Source organism: Hemiscyllium ocellatum, chromosome 9 (genome assembly GCF_020745735.1).
Source record: "Hemiscyllium ocellatum isolate sHemOce1 chromosome 9, sHemOce1.pat.X.cur, whole genome shotgun sequence".
In the NCBI taxonomy this organism is placed as follows: domain Eukaryota; kingdom Metazoa; phylum Chordata; class Chondrichthyes; order Orectolobiformes; family Hemiscylliidae; genus Hemiscyllium; species Hemiscyllium ocellatum.
The window spans coordinates 52,273,924-52,295,626 of NC_083409.1; the positions used below are offsets into that span (position 1 = coordinate 52,273,924).

Sequence of the window (21,703 nt, forward strand, 5' to 3'; positions counted from 1 at the left end):
CCTAAAACTTGTATGTACCTCTATTTTATGATGTTAATTTCAAAATTAAGGAAGCTTGCTTAATTCCAACAGTTCCTTTCATCATGTACTTGATTTTGGCGATCTATCTGATCACTTATTGACATAATAACAACCTACAAATGTATACTTGGTGGATGTAAACTATTTAATTAAATGTTGATGGTTACTTTCTTTAACTTTTGATAGGGAATTGAATCTGATTGTGTTAATAGTGGTCAAAGTAGTGTGACGGAGGAATTGCCATTTGGTGGGCCTTGTGCTCCTCACTTAGCTTTGAAAAAAGAACAAGGTAAGTCATTGGTTTTAAAGTTAGACTGTATCATGTGTTTAAAATGGACTGTGAACATATTCCTGTGTGCTTGGGAAATGTTAAAACAGCAAATGAAAGGTCTTCCATAGTGAAGTTCCAGTTTTATTTTATGAAACCTAAATTAATGTTTTCATCATTTGTGCCACATAAGCTGAGTTAATGCAGTAATATCTGGTCTGTAGTGAGATTAATCATCCATCTGCTTGGATTATTTTTGTACTTTTTATTACTTCCCTACAACTCAGTAGTTGTTGGACATAAATACTCACTATGTATTACGTGCTAGTGCCTTATGTTATTTACGTAACAGTATAGTCTGTTGCACTTGAATTGTGGAGAACATATGGCCAAACTTCCCATCTTCACTTGCTTTGTCAATGACCTCCCCTCTATCAAGAGGTCTGTAATAGGCATGCTTGCTGATGATAGCACAATATTGAGTACCACCAAATGTGACTTATCAGTTACTGAAACAGTTTAAATATATATGTAGCAAATCTGGACAATGTTCAAGCTTGGGCAAGTAACATTCACACCACATTAGTGCCAAGCAACAGCTATCTCCAGCAAGAGAGAATCTAACCATAACCTGTTGATATTCCAATGGCATTACTGTAGCTGAATCCCTCTTTGTCAACATTGTAGGAATTGCCATTGACCCGAACTGTAATGCAAAAACTATATAAATGATGTGGGAATAAGAGCACATCCGAGGCAAAAAATCTGCAATAGTTAACTCACTAAAGTCTGTCCACCATTTACAAAAAGTGCAAGTGAGGAGTGTGGTAGAATACGTACAGCTCCAACAACACTCAAGATGCTTGACGTCATCCAGATGAAAGTATGTGGCTTGATTAGAACCTTTCACAATATTCAACATTCACTTCCTTCGCCATTGACGCATACTGGAGACATAGGTGCGCTACAGTATCTCACCAAGTCTTCTGCAACAGCACCTTTTCAAATCCAAAGCGTTTACCACTTAGAAAGCAAAGGAGGCAGATGCATGTAAACATCCCCAGAAACAAGCTCCCCCTTCAAGCCACACAACATTCTGACTTGGAACTAAATTACCACACCATTGTTATTGGGTCAAAATTTTCAAATTCCCTTTCTAACAACTCTCTCGGTGTTCCCTACACAAAGGACTGCAGCAGTTCGTGAGCGCAGCTCACTACCACCATCGCTAGGGCGTTTGGAATAAGCAATAAATATTGATCTGGCCAATGACACCCACATCTCAAACAAATTTTTAAAAAAAACTTCTATTAAAATTTGGCAGCCTTGTAAAAGTTGTACTGTAATTACAGGAATGTAATTAGACAATAAACATGAAGTGAGAATGACTACCATTAACATTATGGCTGCATTTGGTGTCTTGGAGCCCGAGTAAAGTTGAAGAGTGGAAATCAGTAAAAATGTTCAACACTGCTAGAGCCAGACTGAGCATAAAGTAAGACGATGCTTTATTTTAGAGTCCAATCCTTTCCACTCCAGTATAGTCCTGCAGGGCTTCCTTTGGGCAGTGTGCAAGTGTCAACCATCTTCATCAGTGACAGTATAAGGTCAGAAGCAACATTTCTGTCAAAGCTGCACATGAACCTCTTCCAGCATTGTGTACATGACAATCAGCATCAACATTGACTTTGGATTCCAAAAGTCATTGCCATTTATAGACTTTGGAAGTCCACAAAGCTGGAAAGAAAATTCCTTCTAAATTTTCCGAATCTGTCCTTGCCTTTTCAAATACATGTACATCCTGTCCCTCAGGATTCCCTCCAACAACTTGCCCACCACTGAGATCAGGCTCACCGGTCTACAGTTCCCTGGCTAGTCCTTACCACCCTTCTTAAATAGTGGCACCATGTTTGCCAACCTCCAGTCTTCCAGCACCTCACCTATGACTATCGATGATACAAATATCTCAGCAAGAGGCCCAGCAATCACTTCTCTAGCCATCATTATTGTGACATTTGTTTGTCTTGATGCTCAACTCTCTGTTAAACTTTGCTTTTGAAGCTCAAGCCCCTCTCTGGCATGGCAACCGCTGCTGTGTTTTCTGCAAATGAAGGCAATGGGTTGAGGTGATGCACCTTTGCTAAAATGTCCTTTTTCTATTGGTTTTTTTCTTGGCTAGTTGAGCTTTCCGATTTGACTTTATCTTCCAGTGCCTTTCAAAACAGTAAACATCCATCCATTGTCATGGCCATTGTTGACCACCTCCCAGTTGTCTGTGTCCACCATCCTTGTTTCTCACTTGCTGCTCTCCTTATATTGGGGTTGCAGATGTCCAGTGGATTGTGACCTGATAGCTAGTATACTGTGTGGTAGATCTTTTGGGTATTCAGCTGTCATTCACTGATGACAATGACCGAGTTGTCACGTGTTGTTAATTTATTCAGTGTTCACTCACTATCATCCTCCAGAGCTTTTGCTTTAATTATCTTTTTCTAGTTAAACCAGACTTCTTGCAGAGAGTCTCCCAATTTGTTGCCGAAGATGTCCTCTATATGATATGATACTGCAACATCGCTGATGTAGAGTAATTTTGAGAAACTTGTTTACCTTTGTCTTGGATGTCAGGTGGGCAAGGCTGGACACATTTCTGTCAGTTCTGAGATATAACTAGATGCTGTCTGTAGGTGTCTAGAGGGCATATGATAGTGATGCAAATTAGGAGAAACTGGTGATGGAAGAATTGATAGCTGGAAATCGCAGTTTTAAGGTGAAAAATTGACAAATTTTTCTCACCAGCCAGCAAAATGTTATGACCTATAGTGCACTGGCTGAAAGTAAGATAGAAGCAGTTTTAATGGGTAATTGAATAAATAGATGAAAAAGGCAAAAACAGGGAAATAGGAAATTAACAGGGAATGGGATAAATTGGTTAACTCGATGAAATAGCCAAGGGCTAGGATCATCTTGTGCCGTAACATTTTATGATTCAATTAGGGCAGTGGTGTTAATTTTGATCAGGATCTAAATGTGGCAAGTTTGTGAATTTCTGTGCACCATATCCTAACTGAAAAACGTACCAAGTTATTTTATGTGTCATGGTGCCATAACCACCTCTTGGGCATAATGGTTCTTGTATTAGTCTTAAACAAATCTCAGGTTTATGATGTGATGATTACATCAGGTACTAGCAACTTGAAAGCATAATAAGAGTGCTATTACATTTGATCTGACTGTTCAGTAGAAAGAATTTTCAAAATATTATTTAACTATTACTGTTTAAATGTTTTTGTGTTTGCAGATGCTGACAGTGGAGAGGGCAAGGGAGGAGGATTCAGTGGTTATTGGGAACGTGGAGCCAATTTAAAGGAATATTATGAGAGGAGAGATGAACAGGAAGCTCAAGCAGTAAGAGAATTTATATGGTGTTAAGCGTGTATTGTAAATGTCTTTGAACTTATAAAGAATATTTTCTGTGCAAACTTGCTAATAAACGATACTTTTTTAAAAAAATGATTCTGCTAATTCTGGAAAACCAAAATAAAAACAGAATGGTGGAAGTACACAGCAGATCTGAGAAGGACCTGGAAGATATACAATATGGGGAAATAGATAGTGAAGTCTTGAAAAATGTCTATATTACAGAGGATGAGGTGGATGTCATGAAACGTATAAAGGCGGATAAATCCCCAGGACCTGATAATGTGTACCCTAGGGAAATGATTAGGCCCCTTGCTGAGATATTTGTATGATTGCTAGACACAGGTGAGATGCTGGAACACTGGAGGTTGGCTAACGTGGTACTGCTATTTAAGAAAGGTGATAAAGAAAATCCAGGTAACTATAGACTGATGAGCCTGACGTCAATGATGGGCAAGTTGTTGGAGGGAATCATGAGAGACAGGACTTACATGTATTTGGATAGTCAGCATGGCTTTGTGTATGGGAAATCATGTCCCGTGAACTTGAGATTTTTGAACAAGTAACAAAGAGGATTGATGAGAGCAGAGTGGTAGATGTGATCCATATGGACTTCAGTAAGGTGTTCAACAAGATTTCACATGGGAGACTAATGAGCAAGATTAGATCTCATGGAATACAGGAAAAACTAGCCATTTGAATACAGAACTGGCTCAAAGGGTTTTCAGACTGGAGGCCTGTGACCAGTGGGGAGTCCAAAGGATTAGTGCTGAGTCCACTGCTTTTCGTCACTTATGTAAATATATTTGGATGTGAACATAGGAGGTATAGTTGGTAAGTTTGCAGCTAACACCAAAATTGGAGGTGTAGTGGACAGCAAAGAAGATTCCCTCCAAGTACAAGGAATCTTGATCAGATGGGCCAGTGGGCTGAGGAATGGCAGGTGGAGTTTAATTTAGATAAAGGCGAGGTGCTGCATTTTAGCAAGCAAATCAAAGAAGGACATACACTTAATGGTAAGATCCTAGGAATGTTGCTGAACAAAGAAACCTTGAAGTGCAGGTTCATAGCTCCTAGAAAGTGGAGTCACAGGTAGATACGATAGTGAAGGCTGCGTTTGGTATTCTTTCCTTTATCGGTGAAAGCATTGAGTACAAGAGTTGGGAGGTCATGTTGCAGCTATACGGGGGCATTGGTTAGGCCACTGTTGGAATATTGCATGCAATTCTGGCCTCCTTCATATTGGAAAGATGGTGTGAAACTTGAAGAAAAGGCTCAGACAATATTTACACGGATGTTGCCAAGGTTGGAGGATTTGGGCTATAGGGAGAGGCTGAATAAGCTGGGGCTGTTTTCCTTAGAACAGTGGAGGTTGAGGAGTGATCTTATAGAGGTTTATAAAATCATGAGGGGCATGGATAGGATAAATAGATGACAAAGCCTTTTCCTTGGGGTGGGGGAGTCCAGAACTAGAGGTCATAGGTATAAGGTGAGAGGGAAAAGACATGAGACCTAAGGAGCAACTTTTCCACACTGTGTGTGTTAATGTACGGAACGAGCTGCCAGAGGAAGTGGCAGAGGCTGGTACGATTACAACACTTAAAATTATGAATAGGAGGGGGTTTAGAGGGTTATGGGCCAAGTGCTAGTAAAATTAGGTTAGGATACCTGGTTGGCATGGACGAGTTGGACTGAAGCGTCAATTTCCGTGCTGTACGTCTCTATGACTGTGTGTGGAAGAAATATCATCACAACCTTTTATCAGAGCATTTTCTGTGTGAAATCCCTTGAATTTTGAATCGATAATGTACTAAGTTATGTAAGAAAATGCAAGTGTTTAAAGAGATGAAACTTCTGAATGGAATGTTGTTCAGATTGTCAGCTCAGAAATATGTTTGTACTTGTTTTTAATTTCATATATTTCAGTTAACCTGCATAACCAATGGAATAAATAATCAGACATGAGATTCCTTGGTCTCATAGTGACGTGATCTTGAGTTACACGAGGAGTTTTGACTTCTCATCAAATGTGGTTGTACTTTAATCAGCGATGTCTTCAGGTTCAGTAATGAGCAAGATTAGCCAAGATTCTCACTCCTGAAAGGGTACACAATTCTTGAAAACGGGTTCAGACTCTATGAATCCTTGGCAAGTCAGAGTAGGGATGCTGTCCACCACAATTTTCACCTGCCTTTCCTAGTTTTAATACTAGTTGACATTTAGGTGTACCTCTTGGGTGTATGGTGAACTCTAAGTGCATCAGCACATTTTGAGCTTGCTTAGATACTTAATGCATTCATTCCTGTAATGATTATTTTATGATATTTCCTACTGTAAGGTTTTTTTAAAACTTGGTCATGACAGCTTTGTCTACATGTCTTTTTAAGAAAAAAAATCTCTCCTCCCCAGACTCTGGAATCTGAAGGTTTGGATTTGAATGCTGGTCTTCATGGCAACTGGACACTTGAAAATGCCAAAGCTCAACTTAATCAATTTTTCCAAAAAGAAAAGATTCAGGCAGATTATAAGTATTCACAAGTTGGACCTGATCACAACAGGTTTGGCATATTTTAATTTGAATCAGCTGAACAATTTTACAGTAATGAACTCAATGCTTTTTATTTCTTGCAATCCTGAGATAGTAATTTAGTAGCCTTTTAATCCCTAATTGTCAAATGAGGCTAAATTTCGGTGATGGGAGCAATGTAGTTGTTGGCTGCATGGTTTCCCCCATGAATGGTGAGTGCACAGTTGTGCAGGATATAAAAGCAGTAATTCTTCCAGGGGCTACACGATACAGAATAACATACATTTAAAGATGTAAGTGCACTTTTTGAGATTAGATATTTGTGCAATTCTATTCTGATTTACTGTCATAAATGCAAAGATTGCCATTGGAGTAGCTCATCCTGGCTAATATTTAATCCTTGATTAACTTCCCAAGAAAAGAGCTCTGCTTGTTAATGTTATTAATAATTAACAAATCAAATGCAGTTTTGTTGATAAGTGCATGTATCTTTTTTAGGACTTAAATGGCACATTGTAAATTCTGTTTATTCCTTTAGCAGCAGAATTTATTATTTTTATTACGGAATTGAGCACTAGTTGAGTACATTTCAAGTTCTTCTTGCCATAAGACAACCTAGATGGCAACGGTCCATTATGCACAAAATAAACATTTGTTAATTATTCGACTGTAAATTCTTGTTTTTTTTTCTAGTTTTTACCTAGCTGTCCTGGACCTTTTTGTATCAACAGTAACTGCAAGTGCTGACCAGTAATCCTCCAGGATATTGCAGTGCCATTCTGAACAATCCAATGGGTGCATAAGAACTTGTGTTTTCTGTGCTCCCACCATGCTTTTGGCAAGAATGTTAGTATCAGTAAGGGAAGAAAAGCCAGAAATGATAGAGTTCAGGGAATGAGCAGGAACGCATTTTGAGATTTGTTTTTGCAATATCCAGCTGCAGCATCATTATACTTTTATTGAGCTTGGTAACAATGCTGTAGGAAGTAATTATAATGCTGAATGCTAAATTGCCTGTGAAGACATTTCTTCTCATTTGATCGGTTTGAACTGTTCAGTAGCTATTAAATGTTTAAGAAGTTTAATCTGTAGTATTGTAAATTTTGTTTAACATGAAAAAAGTTAGCAAAGGTGTAGTGTACTGTTAAGTTTACATTAAGATATTTGTTACCTTTGAATATATCAATACTAAGATATTAGTTGTGGTTTACTGATCTTTCCACTCAGTAGAAATGACAGAATATTGTTAAACGCTTTCAACACTGAAGGAGCAGGGAAATAACATGTGCTAGCTTGTCAAAAAGATATTTGCAGGAAAAATGTTTTTAAACTTTATTCTAAAAAATGTAACAGTTACAGTTAATGATTTTCTTTTGATTAAAAGCTGAGTTACTCCATACGTGATGGTATGGTACCAGCATGTTTCTCAGCCAGCTTGTTATTGTTATATAGAGCTTTCTGTGGGGTAGTTGTCCAGTACCCCTATGAATGCTAAGAATATTTAAGCATGGTATAGTAGGCACCTGCTATTTTGGAAGTGGATTTGTATAATTATTTTAGACTTCAAGCTGCAATATATTGTTCAAAAATGATTTCAGTTTATTTGGAAATTTTGTGACTACAAGGCTAAATAGCAGGAATCTACTGTACAAAAACTACTTTTAAGAAAGTACTAAATTATCAGATTTCATTCTATTTCCTAAAATATTATGCAGTTTTGCATGGTAACTGTGAGTATAGAAGATAGTAATCATCTTTGGAGAGCAAAAAGCATTGATGCACATCAGTGGGCAGAAGGATCTGACCTGTCTACTTTCAAGTGCATGGCAAATATTTTTACAGCAGAGATGAATGGCATTTAGGTAGAAAGCTAAACAAAAGTGACAAACTTGTCACTCCTTTAATCTGTCATGGGGTGAGGTGACACCAGAAATCTCTCTTGCAAACATGTGATGTTGCTTAGGCTGCACTAAGCTATCACATGGTATCCTTCCATTGTAGGAATGATGGTTCAAGCAATCATAGACAGCTGTTGATTTCTGGTGTCACTTTTCCTATAGGTGTTCTAGGGAACTAGGGCTGATGGAGATTGGAACTTTACTGAGCTTGGCAGAGAAACATACTGGCATCCAAGAGTGGTGGATATTGGGCCTATTGACAGGCTTCTCTGAATCGTGAAGTTGCTGTGCTTGATCTCAGTTGACCCAATATAGGAGCAGAAGTGAGTTATACAGATTCAAAACATGCATGGTTCTGAAAAAAAAACTGGTTACCAAGAACTACATTCCAGGACTGAGTCGTACATTGACGGGGTAACTTACTTTGTGCAATATCTTTCAAAATGCACAACCAAACTTGTTTGTAGATTTGTGTGTGAACTTAATTTTTAAAATTAAGTTCTATGACCGTACCAGAGTTTATTTGTTCTTAAGTGGAACTAGCCAGTCAGGAAGATAGTTCCACCTCACTAGTTTTTCATTCAAATGCCAATGCATGGTTGACATTACCATATATATGTCTATAGAGTGCTGTGAATACAAATGCTCTTGTTTATGCTAAATGCAAGAATGGTTTTCTGAAATATATTTCACTGACATTTTTTAAATTTTCAGATATAATGCAGTCTTAAAATCTTTATTGTGTTCTGTCTTCTTTCATTTATATCAATGCATGTAATAGAGCTTATCTCTAATATAAAATATCTTTCTGAATTTACTGCATAAATGAGTAGTCAGCTTAATGTCAATTGACTAAGACCAAAAGCTAAAAAGACTGCATGCAAAACATTAGATACTTAAGATAGAGCACAAAGTTCTTAATGAGCAGGAAATTCACTGCCTTTTGCTGAACATTGTTTTCTTATATACGTCAATCCTTTATTTTGTTTGTATCACAGGTAAAAAAAAAAATGGATTCATATTTCAGTGTGAATTTTTTAAAATACTACCATACCAATGGATGGCAAATATTTGTAAAAAAAATTCAAAATTTGTATATGGCAAATGATGGGTTACCTAAGCTGCTGTATTTAGTTGTGATACACAGATGATGAAAATTAACTAAATTTGGCTTGTGAAACTTAATGAATTCCATACGATGTAATCTCTATCAGTTTTGGGATGGCCTTTGGCATCCTCCAGAGGTCCCCAGCATCACAGATGCCAGTCTTCGGCCAGTTTGATTCACTCTGTGATATCAGGAAACAGTTGGAGGCACTGGATACTGCAAAGGCTAGGGGCCTTGACAATGTTCTGGCAATTGTACTGAAGATCTGTGCTCCAGAACATGCCGTGACCCTAGCCAAGCTGTTCCAGAACATTTAGACCACATTGGCACCTACCTGGTAATGGAAAATTGCCCAGATATATCCTGTACTCAAAAAACCAGGATATATCCAAACTAACCAATTATCATTCTATCCATTTCCTATGGATCAACAGTAAGGTGGTGGAGGGTATCATCAACAATGCTATCAAGCGGCATCTGCTCAGTAATAACCTGCTCACTGATGCTCAGTTTGTGTCCACTAGAGCAACTTAGCTCCTTGGTTCAAACGTGGGCGAAAGACCTCAATTCAGAGGTAAGGAGAAAGTGACTGCCCTTGACATCAAGGCTGTGCTTGACTGATGTATGGCATTAAGGAGGTCTAGTAAAACTGGAGTCAATGAGATTCAGGGAAGACTCTCCGCTGTTTGAAGTCATATTTGACATGAAAGCTGGTTTTGGTAGTTGAAGCTGAAAATGTGTTGCTGGTTAAAGTGCAGCAGGTCCTCAGGCAGCATCCAAGGAAGAGGAGATTCGACGTTTCGGGCATAAGCCCTTCATCAGGAATGAGGAAAGTGTGTCCAGCAGGCTAAAATAAAAGGTAGGGAGGAGGGACTTGGGGGAGAGGCGATGGAGATGTGATAGGTGGAAGGAGGTCAAAGTGAGGTGATGGTCCGGAGTGGGGTGGGGGCGGAGAAGTCAGGAAGAGGATTGCAGGTTAGGAGGGCGGTGCTGAGTTCGAGGGAATCGACTGAGACAAGGTGGGGGGAGGGGAAATGAGGAAACTGGAGAAATCCGAGTTCATCCCTTGTGGTTGGAGGGTTCCCAGGCGGAAGATGAGGCGCTCTTCCTCCAACCGTCGTGTTGTTATGTTCTGGCGATGGAGGAGTCCAAGGACCTGCATGTCCTCGGTGGAGTGGGAGGGAGAGTTAAAGTGTTGAGCCACGGGGTGGTTGGGTTGGTTGGTCCGGGCGTCCCAGAGGTGTTCCCTGAAGCGTTCTGCAAGTAGGCGGCCTGTCTCCCCAATATAGAGGAGGCCACATCGGGTGCAGCGGATGCAATAGATGATGTGTGTGGAGGTGCAGGTGAATTTGTGGCGGATATGGAAAGATTCCTTGGGGCCTTGGAGAGAGGTAAGGGAGGAGGTGTGGGCGCAAGTTTTGCATTTCCTGCGGTTGCATGGGAAGGTGCCGGGAGTGGAGGTTGGGTTGGTGGAGGGTGTGGACCTGACGAGGGAGTCACGGCGGGAGTGGTCTTTGCGGAACGCTGATAGGGGAGGGGAGGGAAATATATCCCTGGTGGTGGGGTCCGTTTGGAGGTGGTGGAAATGACGGCGGATGATACGCTGTATACGGAGGTTGGTGGGGTGGTAGGTGAGAACCAGTGGGGTTCTGTCCTGGTGGCGGTTGGAGGGGCGGGGCTCAAGGGCGGAGGAGCGGGAAGTGGAGGAGATGCGGTGGAGGGCATCGTCGATCATGTCTGGGGGGAATCTGCGGTCTTTGAAGAAGGAGGCCATCTGGGCTGTACGGTATTGGAACTGGTCCTCCTGAGAGCAGATGCGGCAGAGACGAAGGAATTGGGAATATGGAATGGCGTTTTTACAGGGGGCAGGGTGGGAGGAGGTGTAGTCCAGGTAGCTGTGGGAGTCAGTCGGTTTATAGTAGATGTCTATGTTGATTCGGTCACCCGAGATAGAAATGGAAAGGTCTAGGAAGGGGAGGGAGGAGTCTGAGACGGTCCAGGTGAATTTGAGGTCGGGATGGAAGGTGTTGGTAAAGTTGATGAACTGTTCAGCCTCCTCGTGGGAGCACGAGGCAGCGCCGATACAGTCATCGATGTAGCGGAGGAAAAGGTGGGGGGTGGTGCCAGTGTAGTTGCGGAAGATGGACTGTTCCACATATCCTACGAAGAGACAGGCATAGCTGGGGCCTATGCAGGTGCCCATGGCAATCTTTTTAGTTTGGAGGAAGTGGGAGGATTGGAAAGAGAAGTTGTTCAGGGTGAGGACCAGTTCAGTCAGTCGAAGGACAGTGTCGGTGGAAGGGTACTGGTTGGTACGGCAGGAAAGGAAGAAGCGGAGGGCTTTGAGTCCTTCGTGATGGGGGATGGAGGTGTACAGGGACTGGATGTCCATTGTGAAGATAAGACGTTAGGGACTGGGGAAGCGAAAATCATGGAGGAGGTGGAGGGCGTGGGTGGTGTCCTGAATGTAGGTGGGGAGTTCTTGGACTAAGGGGGACAGAACCGTGTCAAGGTACGCGGAGATGAGTTCGGTGTGGCAGGAGCAGGCTGAGACAATGGGTGGGCCGGGGCGGTCAGGTTTGTGGATTTTGGGCAGGAGGTAGAAACGGGCAGTGCGGGGTTGTGAGACTGAGGTTGGCGGCGGTGGATGGGAGATCCCCTGAGGTGAATGAAGTTATGGATGGTCTGGGAGATGATGGTTTGGTGGTTGGAGGTGGGGTCATGGTCAAGGGGGCAATAGGAGAAGGTGTCCGCGAGCTGGCATTTGGCCTCAGCGGTAGAAAGGTCGGTGCGCCAAACTACTACCGCGCCTCCCTTGTGTGCCAGTTTGGTGAGGTTGGGGTTGGAGTGGAGGGCTGCACGTTCTGAGGGTGAGAGGTTGGAGTGGTAAGAGGGGTGGACAGGTTGAGTTGGTTAATGTCGCGGTGGCAGTTGGCTATAAAGAGATCGAGGGTGGGTAAGAGGTCAGCAGGGGGTGTCCAGGTGGATGGGGTGTGTTGGAGGCGGGAGAAGGGGTTGTCAGAGGGTGGGCGGGAGTCTTGGTTGAAAGAGTAGGCACAGAGGCGAAGGCGACGGAAGAATTGTTCAATATCTCACTGCGTGTTGAACTCATTAATCCGAGGGTGTAGGGGAATGAAGGTAAGGCCTCTGCTGAGGATTGATCTTTCATCCTCAGAGAGGGGGAGGTCTGGAGGGATGGTGAAGATCAGGCAAGGCTAGGAGCTTGGACCTGGTGTGGGACTGGAGCTGGGAGTGGGGGCGGGGTTATGCGCAGGGGTGGGGATGGAGATCGACGTAGGGGCGGGGTTACGCGTGACGAAGCTTGGTGTGGGTGCAGGGGTCATGCGTGGTGACGGAAGTCGGCGTGTGTGCGGGGTTACGCGTGGTGACGGAAGTCCTTCCTCAGAGAGTGGGTGGTCTGGAGGGATGGTGAAGATCCGGCAAGGCTGGGAGCTTCCTCAGAGAGGGGGTGGTCTGGAGGGATGGTGAAGATCCGGCAAGGCTGGGAGACTTCCACAGGTGGGAGGCTGTGGTCATTGAAGACTGTTAATTCATCTCCTTGACATACCTGTAGGAGTTCCTCAGGGGAGTGTCCTTGATCTAAGGATGACTTCACCAATTGCCCCGCCATAAGGTCAGAGGTGGGTTTGTTTGCTGATGACTGCACGTTGTTCAGCACCAGTCGTGACTCCTCCACCACACATGACTCAGCCATCAGTGTTGTGCCAGTTATATAATTGGCATTGTTTAACAGATGCTTGTTGTATTTGTTTCTGAATCTCTTTGAAATATGAGTTTGTGTATAGTTTAGACATCTGACCTTTTCAGAAGCTTCAATATAGGTAACATTTAAACTGTCCTAAAATAGATTACTGCCTTCTGTAGTTTTGCCTTCTGTGCTTGCTGCAGTTAATGCAGAATGCTGTATTGTCACTTAAACAAGTACAACTGTAGTAAACAAATCCAATTTGTTTACTATTATTCTCAATATGGAGAAAGTGAGTACTGCAGATGCTGGAGATCCTAGAGTTGAAGAGTATGCTGCTGGACAAGCACAGCTGGTCAGACAGCATCCAAGGAGCAGGAGAATCAATGTTTCGAGCATGAGCTCTTCATTAGCAGAAGCTCATGCTTGAAACTTCGACTGTCCTGCTTCTCGGATGCTGCCTGACCGGATGTGCTTTTCCAGTACCACACACTCTTCAATTATTCACGATGTGCTGGGCATTAATGAAATTTATTATGAATTTCAGTATCAGTGGGTTGGTAGAAGTGCTGAAATGACAGTGTTAATTTCATGTTGTGCATGTCATTTCAGGAGTTTTATTGCAGAGATGACTATTCACGTGAGACAGCTGGGAAGAAGTAAGTACCAACTTAAATTTTGATGTGAAAGCCTTACTCTTCACCGTAGGACTTACAAGGTTATTTTAACAAACTGCAATAACAGCTCAGCTGCCATGTGAGTGTCTCTAAATCAACATCAGCCCAGCAAATCTCACACAGTGTCATAGAGATGTACAGCAAGGAAACAGACCCTTCAGTCCAACTTGTCAATACCAACCAGATATCCCAACCCAAGCTAGTCCCACCTGCTAGCACCCAGCCCATATCCCTCCAAACCCTTCCTATTCATATACCCATCCAGATGCCTTTTAAATGTTGCAATCATGCTAGCATCCACCACTTCCTTTGGAAGCTCATTCCCTATACGTGCCACTGTCTGCCTGAAAAAGTTACCTTTGGATCTCTTTTATTTCTTTTTCCTCTCACCTAAATCTATGCCCTGTAGTTCTGAACTCACCCACACTAGGGAAGAGACTTTGTCTATTTCGCCTATCCATGCCCCTCATGATTTTATAAACCTCTTTAAAGCCACCCTCAGCCTCCGACGGTCCAGGGAAAACAGCCTCAGCCTATTCCAACCTCTCCCTATCGCTGAAATCCTCCAACCATGACAACATCCTTGTAAATCTTGTCTGAGCCCTTTCAAGTTTCACAAAATCTATCCGATAGGAAGGAGACCAGAATTGCATACAATATTCCAACAGTGGCCTAATCAACGTCATGTACAGTTGCAACATGACCTCCCAACTCCTGTGCTCAATACTCTGACCAATAAAGGAAAGCATACCAAATGCCATCTTCACTATCCTATCTACTTGCGACTCTACTTTCTAGGAGCTATGAACCTGCACTCCAAGGTCTCTTTGTTCAGTAGCACTCCCTAGGATATTACCATTAAGTGTATAAGTCCTGCAACGATTTGCTTTCCAAAATTGCAGCACCTCACATTTATCTAAATTAAACTCCATCTGCCACTCCTCAGCCCACTGGCCCATCTGATCAAGATCCTGTTGTAATCTGAGATAACCTTCTTTGCTGTTGTTTAGTATCGTCCCCCATCTCCTGTGGCTCCACACAAAGATCCCCTTGCTCATCTTTGAAGGGCCTTATTCTCTCCCTAGTAAAGTAACCCTTTTGGATTCTCCTTAACTCTGTTTGCCAAAGCTATCTCATGTCCCCTTTTTGTCTCCAGGTTCCCCTCTTAAGTATACTCACACTGCCTTTATGCTCCTCTAAGGATTCACTAGATCTATCCTGTCTAGCACCTGACAAAAGCTTGCTTCTTTTTCTTAACCAAACCCTTAATCTCTTTAGTCATCAAGCATTCCCTACACCTACAGTCTTCCTTTTCACACTAACGGGAATATTCTGTCTCTGGACTCTTGTTATCTCATTTCTGAAGGCTTCCCATTTTCCAACTATCCCTTTACCTGTGAACATGTGCCCCCAGTCAGCTTTTGTAAGTTCTTACCTAATACCATCAAAATTGGCCTTTCTCCAATTTAGCGCTTCAACTTTAGATCTGGTCTGTCTTTTTCCATCACTATTTTAAAATTAATAGGATTATGGTCGCTGGTGCCAAACTGCGCCCCCACTGACACCTCAGTCAGCTGCTCTACCTTATTTCCAAAGAGTAGGTCAAGGTTTGCACCTTCTCTCGCTACATCCACATACTGAATCAGAAAATTTTCTTGTACACACTTAACAAATTCCTCTCCATCTAAAACCTTAACACTATGGCAGTCCCATTCTATATTTGGTAAGATAAAATCCCCTGACGTAACCACCCTATCATTACAGATAACAGATCTCCTTATAAATTTGTTTCTCAATTTCCCTCTGACTATTAGTGGGTCTATAATACAATCCCAATGAGGTGATTATCCCTTTCTCAGTTCCACCCAAATAACTTCCCTGGATGTATTTCTGTGAATATTCTCCTTCAATACAGCCGTATTGCTATCCCTTATCAAAAATGCCACTCCCCTTCCTCTCTTGCCTCCCTTTCTATCCTTCCTGTAGCATTTGTATCCTGGAACATTAAGCTGCCAGTCCTGCCCACCCCTGAGCCACGTTTCTGTAGTTGCTATGATATCTCAGTCCCATGTTCCTAACCATGCCGTGAGTTCATCTGTCTTCCCTGTTAAGCCCTTTGCATTGAAATAAATGCAGTTTAATTTATCAGTCCTATCTTGTTCTTTGTTCCTGCCTGCCCTGACTATTTGACTTGCTTCTGTTCTTAACTGTACCAGTCTCAGATTGATCTTTTCGCTCTCTGCCTCGCTCCAAAAGAGCTTCCAATGCTCCAAAAATGTGAATCCTTCTCCCATTCACCAGCTCCTCAGCCATTCATTCATCTGCTCTATCCTCCTATTCCTGCCTTCACTAGTTTGTTGCACTGGGAATCCAGATATTACTACTCTCGAGTTCTTCCTTTTTAAATTCCTGCCTAATTCTCTGTAATCACCCTTTAGAATCTCACTCTTTTCCATTCCTATGTCGTTGGTTCCAGTCTGTACAGTGACCTCCTGCTGGCCCTTCTCCCCTTTGAGAACATTCTGTACCCTCTCTGAGACATCCTTGATCCTGGAAGTTGGCTACTGTGTACAAGATTAAACATTTTATGTGTCTCATTTCATTGCAAAAGGATGAACTATTTTCTATACATGTCAAGGCTCATTCCTGGTGAAGGACAATGCCCAAAACATCGATTTCTCCTGCTCCTCGGAATCTCCCTGACCTGCTGTGCTTTTCCAGCACCACACTCTCTCGACACTATTTTGTATACTTGGGTCAAATCCTCTCAGGTTTTTACCTTGATTGGTTTCCCTCTCAACAAAGCAATATTGCCAAAGTCGATGAATACAATATATCTACAGTATTCCACCAATATGTTGCTCTCATCTATTGGTTATTGCTCTGCTCCTCCACTGTTTTTCTAATTCTGTGGTAAGTTTCCCCAAGCTGATGCAAAATTAGAAAATGCCACCAAGGTAAATGTAATGAAATTAATTTTAGCCCATAAGACATAGGAACAGGAGTTGGCTGTTTGACTCCTCGAGCCAGCTATGCCTTTTGATTGGCTCTTGGCTGATTTGACATTTCTCATGTCCATTTCCTGCCCTTTTCCTGTAACTATTGATTTCCCCTGCTGATGAAGAATCAATCTCAGCCTTAAGTATATGCACAGACTCTGCTCTCACAGCTATCTGTGGCAAAGAGTTTCAAAGACTCAACTCTCATCTCAGCTTGAAGTCAATCCCCCTTTTATCTGAGACTGTTGTCTGGTCCTAGATTCTCGCATGAGGGGACACCCTCTCAGCCCCTTAAGAATTCTATACGCTTGACTGAGATCATCTCTCAATCTTAAACTCTCGTGAGTAGAATCCCAACCTGTTGAGCATACAACAGTCTCTTCATACCAGGGGTCACCTTTGCAAAATGTCCCTGAACTAGCTCCATTGAAATGATATATTTTGTTAAATAAGGGGACTAAATCTACTCTCAGTATTCCAAATATGGTTTCACCAGCACTTTTTATAGTTGCATTAAGATTTTCCTCTCTTGGACTCCAACCGTCTGTTATTGGGATCAACATTCTGTTATTCTTCCTGGTTACCTACTCCACCTGTGGACTACATTATTAGCACAAGTACCTCTAAATACCTTTTGTGTTGCAATTTGCTGGAGTTCTTCTCCAATTAAATAATATTCTCTTCTTTTGTTCTCGCTTCCAAAATGAGCAAGTGGCATCAGAAATTTAGAGGAACCATTGAGCATTACAGTGGTTAAGAAAGAGAAAATATACAAAAGCAAAAATTGCTCAAGGAAACGCAATAGGTCTAGCAGCACCTGTGAAGACAAAACAGACAATGTTTTGCGTCCAGTGACCCTCCTTCGGAAACCTGAAATTTGTTCTGAAATATTAAAACAAGTTCATTTGAAGTCTCACTTGGAAGTGGAGATACTGAAAATAAAATACATTGGAGTCTTATTTGTATCATACACTTCCAACAATTCTCCTCTCCTCATTCCCACTCCTGAGATTATTTTGAAATTTGAGTTTCTATGCAATTGTCTATTTAGGTTGCCAACTTTCTGAAGATGCATTATTTTCTTGATTACTACTTTTAAGGTGTGCCTTACAGTAGTAATCAAGTGAATAATAGTAGTAATAGTGTGATTATGTGACAGTTAAGTCAAAAATTGTCCATTCTAGTCCTAACTAACTCATGGTCAGTTGCCATTGTAATTTGGTTAAACCTCACTTAATTTAAAAAAAAGCTCCTTTTAGCCAGCTGAACTTATTCAGATAAAATTTAATTAAGTAGCAAGAAACTAGAGTAGTTAACGGTGGAGTGTAATGTTCCAAGTATAGTTTACTATCTTTAGGATAATGAGCACACTTTCAACATAAATGTTTTTATTTCTAATTGACATTGGAAGGTAAGTTGCATAATTTACAGGAATGATTTCTGTTTGTGTAGAAATAAAGTGATGACAGGAATGAACATTCATACACAATGATAATGCTGAAGTTTGCAGTTTGCTTTTCGTGTAATGTACAATCTTATAACCCAGAAATTATCATGGAATTACAGAGATAGAAGTGACTTTTATTTGTCTTTATTGAGTTGTTATTTTGAGAACTTATGAAACTGCATGTGCTGCAAAAGTAACATTGTGTAATTCATGCTGTAACATAAATTGGATCTTCTTTTGCTTCCTCTTGCAATTAAGGAATTGCAGCCCGTGAGCATGGTTCGAATAAAAAACTAGCTGCGCAATCATGTGCACTGTCTTTGGTCAGACAGCTTTACCATCTGGGGGTGTTTGAAGCTTTTACTGGACACACGAAGAAGAAAGAAACAGAAAAAGTGAGTTCAAAGTTTGGGAGAAGATTTGTAGCTCAGGTGCTTGTTGTTGTGGTTCTGTTCGCCGAGCTGGGAGTTTTTGTTGTAAACGTTTCGTCCCCTTTCTAGGTGACATCCTCAGTGCTTGGGAGCCTCCAGTGAAGCGCTTCTGTGATGTTTCCTCTGGCATTTATAGTGGCTTGTCTCTGCCGCTTCCAGTTGTCAGTTGCTGTCCGCTGCAGTGGCTTGTATATAGGGTCTAGGTCGATGTATCTGTTGATAGAATTTGTGGATGAGTGCCATGCCTCTAGGAATTCCCTGGCTGTTCTCTGTTTGGCTTGCCCTATAATAGTAGTGTTGTCCCAGTCGAATTCATGTTGTTTGTCATCTGCGTGTGTGGCTACTACAGTCTTACTGCAAATACAACCCAAACTCTGGGTCAGATATGTGGACGACACTTTGTAATCATTAAAAACACAGAAATAGAGAACACACACCGGATCATCAACGCCACACTCTCAGGAATCCGATTCACGTGAAAGGAAGAAAAGGACAACCAGCTCCCATTCCTAGACGTGACGGTACAGAGAACACCGAACAGAGAATTCACCACGAAGGTATACAGGAAAGCCACACACACAGACCAAGTCCTGAACTATGAAAGCAACCACCCCAATATACACAAATGAAGTTGCATCAGGACACTATTCAAAAGGGCCACAACACACTGCAGCACACCTGAACTGCAAAAAGAGGAAGAAGAACACCTATACAAGATATTCACCAAAAACGGATACCCGCACAATGTCATCAACAGATGCCTAAGGGAAAGACAATGGAACGAGGACATGCCGCAACCCAAAGGACTAGCCACACTACCATACATCAGGAGCATTTCCGAACTGACAGCCAGACTGCTGCGACCACTAGGACTCATAACAGCACACAAACCAACAGCCACGCTCAGACAGCAACTCACCAGGATGAAGGACCCGATACCCAGCATGAGCAAAACCAACATAGTGTACAAAATCCCATGCAAGGACTGTACAAAACACTATATAGGACAAACAGGAAGACAGCAAACAACCCGCATCCACAAACACCAACTAGCCACGAAACGACACGACCAGCTAGCCTAGTAGCCACACACGGAGATGACAAACAACATGAATTCGACTGGGACAACACTACTATTATAGGGCAAGCCAAACCGAGAACAGCCAGGGAATTCCTAGAGGCATGGCACTCATCCACAGATCCTAACAAACAAACACATCGACCTGGACCCAATATACTGGCCACTGCAGCGGACAGCAACTGACAACCAGAAGCAGCAGAGACAAGCCACTATAAATGCCGGAGGAAACATCACAGAAGCGCTTCACAGGAGGCCCAAGCACTGAGGATGTCACCTAGAAAGGTGACGAAACGTTTGCAACAAAAACTCCCAGCTCGGCGAACAGAACCACAACACAGAAAAAGTGAGTCTTTTAATGGGTCTAGCATTTTGTGACTTCTGCACTTTACTGCAGTGCAAGGAAAAGTCATTGTTTTATGAAATTTTCTTGTATTGTAGCTTCCTTTGTAATGACAGTTTAAACCGCTTTTTATGCCATACGCTGACCTTCAGAATAGCTATTTTATCCCTCATGCATTTCAATAGATTTAACAATGAATAGTTGAACAAACTAGGGAGGTCACAAATATGATTCTTTTGCCTTTTGAAATTAATCTTTCACCTAAGTGGCAGAAGCACAGCTTAGGAATTTGGGAATGGAAGTAGGAATAAGCGAGTAGGCCGTTTGAGCCTGCTCCGCCATTCGGCTTATATACCTTTTTAATGTCTTTTTCGTGTAGAATCCTCCACATATTGATTTCTTTAATATCTAGAAATCTCTCAATATCTGGCTTGAATGTACTGAACAATTGAACTTTCACAGCCATTTGGGTTAGAGTGCTTCCTTGTCTTCTGATTAGAGAATAAAATGGATCATGATTCCTGTTTCACGCAGTTATCCCCTTGTCTCTATTGCAAGTGTGAGTACGTATGATATTTGGAGAAGATTCAACTGTGATGACTTGTGTATTTGACCAGCTGTAATAATCATTGTTATATGAGGAATGACTGCATGGGGATGGTACTGACGAATGTTTAGCTCTCATGGAATATTGTACCAGCTCAAGAGCCAAAAGAGGGGAAAGGTGAGTCTGTATAAGGGAAATATATGCCTTCAGTGGCTTCAAGGAGAAGGAAAGCAGGAGGTGGAATTATGTATTCAATATAAATTATTGCTTTTCTCTCTGACCAAATCGAAGTTTTTTGAAAATTCATAACTTCTAAACAGAGTGAGGGATGTTCTAGTCTCCATTATTCTCAAGTAGTCTGTTGCAGGCTCTTGAGACTTATTTGAGTGGCCAATGAGCATCATTTTAGGTTCTAGTTCCATCCAAAATTTCCGAACTTGCAAAATAACAGTAGGAAGCTATTTCTGAGAGAATTAATTACAGAATGATATTCTGTAACCTGTTTTCCTGAGACACAGTCTTTTTAATTTTGAAGAGTATGCTTGAATTGTATAAAGATTTTCAGTTGGTTTTATTTATTTCTTAGGTAGAACCATATGAGTTAAATATTGCTGGTGACTTGGAACATCAGCTTGAATCTGTTGTAAATGATCTTGGATTGCAGCTTGTACCATCAGTAAGTATTTGTAATTTTAATTTATTGTGTGTAAACTGAAATTTATTGGAAAAAGTGAGGGAGACAAGACTGGCTTTGACTATTTCTGTTTCTGTCTTTTGCATTGTGTCACTGTTGTCAAAATTTCATCTATGTGGTGAAATAAAAGAAAAGTCGTGCCATGTATTGTAGGACCACTGCATGATGGAATCCAATCTTGTTCCTGATGTCTGACAGATCCGTGTGATAAATGGGGGCCAGCATCTTTTCACAAGGGGAGGATATCTCAGGGTGGTCTTACATTGCATCACCCTTGGCTAGCTCTTTCTGACCAATTTCAAAGACAATTATTCCAGACAATTGAAAATAGATTATGTTACAGGCATTTGAAAAGAAATCTGAGGGGACTATATGTAATGCATATTGAAATAAAAAAAACACCGACTTTTTTATTTTCATTTTGTATAATAATTGTGTTTTGTAGTCAAATCACGAATGAAATTAATTTTTTAAAGAAGCAGCAAAATACAAACTAAAACTTACAGTTGATCTAAGAGGGTGATTGGTGTGCAAAGTACTAT

At 41.6% G+C, this 21,703-nt stretch overlaps 1 protein-coding gene across 2 annotated transcripts in view; it reads left to right on the forward strand.

Annotated features, from left to right (window-relative positions):
* Nucleotides 1-21,703, forward strand: part of dhx9 (DEAH (Asp-Glu-Ala-His) box helicase 9) — a 73,752-nt gene that overhangs the window by 21,645 nt on the left and 30,404 nt on the right. The window contains exons 4-9 of one of the 2 annotated variants that reach the window (XM_060830309.1): nt 208-310; nt 3,588-3,694; nt 6,116-6,264; nt 13,558-13,604; nt 18,327-18,463; nt 21,054-21,143. In XM_060830309.1, the coding sequence (XP_060686292.1) occupies nt 208-310; nt 3,588-3,694; nt 6,116-6,264; nt 13,558-13,604; nt 18,327-18,463; nt 21,054-21,143 (633 nt within the window). Of the gene's footprint in view, nt 1-207; nt 311-3,587; nt 3,695-6,115; nt 6,265-8,393; nt 8,455-13,557; nt 13,605-18,326; nt 18,464-21,053; nt 21,144-21,703 lie in introns of those variants that run through there. The other variant, XM_060830310.1, reaches the window with a different exon arrangement.